This window comes from Procambarus clarkii, chromosome 68, assembly GCF_040958095.1.
Source record: "Procambarus clarkii isolate CNS0578487 chromosome 68, FALCON_Pclarkii_2.0, whole genome shotgun sequence".
In the NCBI taxonomy this organism is placed as follows: Eukaryota; Metazoa; Arthropoda; class Malacostraca; order Decapoda; family Cambaridae; genus Procambarus; species Procambarus clarkii.
This window is the reverse complement of record NC_091217.1, coordinates 12903715-12908714: the sequence shown is the minus strand read 5'-3', so window position 1 is coordinate 12908714 and position 5000 is coordinate 12903715. Positions and strand designations below refer to the sequence as shown.

The following is a 5000-nucleotide window of genomic DNA, read 5'->3' as shown; positions in this document are numbered from 1 at the left end:
AGTGAGGGGGGGGCTCTTGAAGGGGTCCTCATCAGGGACCTTTGTGACCTACAGGTCGAGGACCCTTGACGCCGCCCACCTTCAGCCTCCGTCAATATTATGGCATATAATACACATGTATATCATATACTACGTGTGTGTGTGGTGTGTGTGTGTGTGTGTGTGGCGTGGTTGGGGAAGATGCTGAACAAGTGTGCTGGGAGAGTCTGTAAGGTCTCCTCTCAATACAGTCTCCAGGCTGTGGCTCCCACCACTGTACCAGAGCTGGTACTCCAATGTGTGTGTGTGTGTACTCACCTAATTGTGCTTGCGGGGGTTAAGCTTTGGCTCTTTGGTCCCGCCTCTCAACTGTCAATCAACTGGTGTACAGATTCCTGAGCCTACTGGGCTCTATCATATCTACATTTGCAGCTGTGTATGGAGTCAGCCTCCACCACATCACAACTGATTCCTTTATAAATAACCTACGGTCTCACGAGCACTATGCTTACGCTGATGGGTGTGTTCAAATGTCAACAGGGTCGCACTGCAGCAGCCTGTAGAATATACAAAGACAACATATGCACACAGACCACAAGTGTGAGACTCGATAACTGGCTCGGCTCCACACATCCAGAATTGGCTGCACTATAACTTGCCACTAACTCCCTGAAGAACAGTGGAGGAGTAATTTTTTTTTATTCAAAGTCAGCTCTTCAGGCACTTAAAAACCCAACATGCAAAATAGACACTAGAGATGTTGTGATATACATTATAAACAACATTGAGACTTCAACATTGAGATAAACAACTTCAGACCAAATGGTTTGAGGTACTTTGAGCTCTGTAATTACTTCATACACTCAGTAATATTCGAAGATATTCTTGATATTCACTCCCACACGAAGAGGTGTGGGAGCGGGGGCCGGGGAGGTGTGGGAGCCGGGGAGGTGTGGGAGCCGGGGAGGTGTGGGAGCCGGGGAGGTGTGGGAGCCGGGGAGGTGTGGGAGCCGGGGAGGTGTGGGAGCCGGGGAGGTGTGGGAGCCGGGGAGGTGTGGGAGCCGGGGAGGTGTGGGAGCCGGGGAGGTGTGGGAGCCGGGGAGGTGTGGGAGCCGGGGAGGTGTGGGAGCCGGGGAGGTGTGGGAGCCGGGGAGGTGTGGGAGCCGGGGAGGTGTGGGAGCCGGGGAGGTGTGGGAGCCGGGGAGGTGTGGGAGCCGGGGAGGTGTGGGAGCCGGGGAGGTGTGGGAGCCGGGGAGGTGTGGGAGCCGGGGAGGTGTGGGAGCCGGGGAGGTGTGGGAGCCGGGGAGGTGTGGGAGCCGGGGAGGTGTGGGAGCCGGGGAGGTGTGGGAGCGGGGGCCGGGGAGGTGTGGGAGCGGGGGAGGTGTGGGAGCGGGGGAGGTGTGGGAGCGGGGGAGGTGTGGGAGCGGGGGAGGTGTGGGAGCGGGGGAGGTGTGGGAGCGGGGGAGGTGTGGGAGCGGGGGAGGTGTGGGAGCGGGGGAGGTGTGGGAGCGGGGAGGTGTGGGAGCGGGGGAGGTGTGGGAGCGGGGAGGTGTGGGAGCGGGGGAGGTGTGGGAGCGGGGGAGGTGTGGGAGCGGGGGAGGTGTGGGAGCGGGGGAGGTGTGGGAGCGGGGGAGGTGTGGGAGCGGGGGAGGTGTGGGAGCGGGGGAGGTGTGGGAGCGGGGGAGGTGTGGGAGCGGGGGAGGTGTGGGAGCGGGGGAGGTGTGGGAGCGGGGGAGGTGTGGGAGCGGGGGAGGTGTGGGAGCGGGGGAGGTGTGGGAGCGGGGGAGGTGTGGGAGCGGGGGAGGTGTGGGAGCGGGGGAGGTGTGGGAGCGGGGGAGGTGTGGGAGCGGGGGAGGTGTGGGAGCGGGGGAGGTGTGGGAGCGGGGGAGGTGTGGGAGCGGGGGAGGTGTGGGAGCGGGGGAGGTGTGGGAGCGGGGGAGGTGTGGGAGCGGGGGAGGTGTGGGAGCGGGGGAGGTGTGGGAGCGGGGGGAGGTGTGGGAGCGGGGGCCGGGGAGGTGTGGGAGCGGGGCCGGGGAGGTGTGGGAGCGGGGCCGGGGAGGTGTGGGAGCGGGGCCGGGGAGGTGTGGGAGCGGGGCCGGGGAGGTGTGGGAGCGGGGCCGGGGAGGTGTGGGAGCGGGGCCGGGGAGGTGTGGGAGCGGGGCCGGGGAGGTGTGGGAGCGGGCCGGGGAGGTGTGGGAGCGGGGCCGGGGAGGTGTGGGAGCGGGGCCGGGGAGGTGTGGGAGCGGGGCCGGGGAGGTGTGGGAGCGGGGCCGGGGAGGTGTGGGAGCGGGGGCCGGGGAGGTGTGGGAGCGGGGGCCGGGGAGGTGTGGGAGCGGGGCCGGGGAGGTGTGGGAGCGGGGGCCGGGGAGGTGTGGGAGCGGGGGCCGGGGAGGTGTGGGAGCGGGGGCCGGGGAGGTGTGGGAGCGGGGGCCGGGGAGGTGTGGGAGCGGGGGCCGGGGAGGTGTGGGAGCGGGGGCCGGGGAGGTGTGGGAGCGGGGGCCGGGGAGGTGTGGGAGCGGGGGCCGGGGAGGTGTGGGAGCGGGGCCGGGGAGGTGTGGGAGCGGGGGCCGGGGAGGTGTGGGAGCGGGGCCGGGGAGGTGTGGGAGCGGGGCCGGGGAGGTGTGGGAGCGGGGGCCGGGGAGGTGTGGGAGCGGGGGCCGGGGAGGTGTGGGAGCGGGGGCCGGGGAGGTGTGGGAGCGGGGGCCTGTGGGAGCGGGGCGGGAGGTGTGGGAGCGGGGGCCGGGGAGGTGTGGGAGCGGGGCCGGGGAGGTGTGGGAGCGGGCCGGGGAGGTGTGGGAGCGGGGCCGGGGAGGTGTGGGAGCGGGGCCGGGGAGGTGTGGGAGCGGGGCCGGGGAGGTGTGGGAGCGGGGGCCGGGGAGGTGTGGGAGCGGGGCCGGGAGGTGTGGGAGCGGGGCCGGGGAGGTTGTGGGAGCGGGGCCGGGGAGGTGTGGGAGGCGGGGGCCGGGGAGGTGTGGGAGCGGGGGCCGGGGAGGTGTGGGAGCGGGGGCCGGGGAGGTGTGGGAGCGGGGGCCGGGGAGGTGTGGGAGCGGGGCCGGGGAGGTGTGGGAGCGGGGGCCGGGGAGGTGTGGGAGCGGGGGCCGGGGAGGTGTGGGAGCGGGGGCCGGGGAGGTGTGGGAGCGGGGGCCGGGGAGGTGTGGGAGCGGGGGCCGGGGAGGTGTGGGAGCGGGGGCCGGGGAGGTGTGGGAGCGGGGCCGGGGAGGTGTGGGAGCGGGGCCGGGGAGGTGTGGGAGCGGGGCCGGGGAGGTGTGGGAGCGGGGCCGGGGAGGTGTGGGAGCGGGGCCGGGGAGGTGTGGGAGCGGGGCCGGGGAGGTGTGGGAGCGGGGGCCGGGGAGGTGTGGGAGCGGGGCCGTGCTCAGTCTCCCTGGTCAGACATCACTTACTACACAATGTTTTAAGAATGATGCACTTGTCCTGCCATCCTGGCAGCTGCGTGAGATACTTTAGATATAACTTTTCTTCCAGACCACTCAAGTAGCACTCAAGAACCTGGTGCACCTCATCGTGCAAGTAACGAGCTACACCGCTCTCCAGCAGAGGTCTGAAGAACAGTCGCGAGAAGACTTCGACGTGACACACGCTCGAGTTCCGCCCTCGCAAGTCTTGGAAACTTTATCAAGTTTCCCCGCGCAAGATAAGGTCAGGTAATGTCATAAGGGACAGGGGTCAGATTCACGAAAGCACTTACGCAAGCACTTACGAACGTGTACATCTTTCCTCAATCTTTGACGGCTTTGGTTACATTTATTAAACAGTTTACAAGCATGAAAATTTCCCATTCAATTGTTGTTATTGTTATAAACAGCCTCCTGGTGCTTCGGAGCTCATTAACTGTTTAATAATTGTAAACAAAGCCGCCAAAGATTGAGACAAGATGTACAGGTTCGTAAGTGCTTGCGTAAGTGCTTTCGTGAATCTGGCCCCTGGTATGACCCAACCTAACCAGGTCTGACTGGATACTCTCAGGTCATACCTTGTCATGTACCTGTATTACCACTTAAAATGTATGCATACCTATATTGAAATGTCATTACATACTCGTGTATTATTTTGTAGTGTATTGTTATATTTGTTAAATAAAATTGAGTGTTAACTGCTCGTTTCACCAGGCGCGACTGTTGCCACTGGCATTACCCCTCCCCCCCCCCTCCCGTTCTCTGTGTGTGTTTGGTCAGAGTGACCAACCTGTGAGGTGCTTGGTGGCTTCTGGTTTCTATTGTATACTTATATTAAGTATAATTAATTTGTGTAGTTGAACATCTGCGTATGTTGCCAAGTTGTATAATTTACTTAAGTGTACTTTATGTTTGTTTTCCTTATTCCGAGAGGAGTTATATGGACGTACAATGTTGGTATTGTGTAGCTGACCTCTGGTGGCCCCCGCCAGAAGCTGACTCACTGGGCTCTGGCTTGTGTATGGGTCACGTAGTGTATTCACCTAGTTGTATGCACCTAGTTGTGCTTGCGGGGGTTGAGCTCTGCTCTTTCAGCCCGCCTCTCAACTGTAAATCAATCAACTGTTACTAACTACTATTAACTATTTTTATATATGTTTTTCACTCACACACACACACACACACACACACACACACACACACACACACACACACACACACACACACACACACACACACACAGGAAGCAGCTGGCTAACTCCCAGGTACCTATTTACTGCTAGGTAACAGGGGCATCAGGTTGAAAGAAACTTTGCCCATTTGTTTCTACCTGGTCCGGAAATCGAACCCGAGCCACAGAATTACGAGTCCTGCGCGCTGTCCAGTCAGCTACCAGACCCCCAAGCACCAGACCAGAGTGTGTGTGTGCTGTCTCTGAGTACTGGGGGTGGAGGCCTGGTCGAGGACCGGGCCGCGGGGACACTAAAGCCCCGAAATCATCTCAAGATAGTAGGGATATGTGTGTATATATCTATTGTCTTCTTACCAGTGCGGTAAGAAGGAGATTATTGTGTGATCATGATTCTTCTAACGCTAGCTCCGGACCTC

The 5000-nt window shown here is 62.3% G+C and overlaps 1 protein-coding gene across 1 annotated transcript in view; it reads left to right on the top strand.

Annotated features, from left to right (window-relative positions):
- Nucleotides 1–483: 483 nt before the first annotated feature.
- LOC123750212 (rho family-interacting cell polarization regulator 1-like) overlaps nt 484–5000 on the top strand; it is a 44428-nt gene continuing 39911 nt past the window's right edge. The window contains exons 1-2 of the mRNA XM_069310967.1: nt 484–579; nt 3463–3641. Of these exons, the coding sequence (XP_069167068.1) occupies nt 484–579; nt 3463–3641 (275 nt within the window). The remainder of the gene's footprint in view (nt 580–3462; nt 3642–5000) is intronic.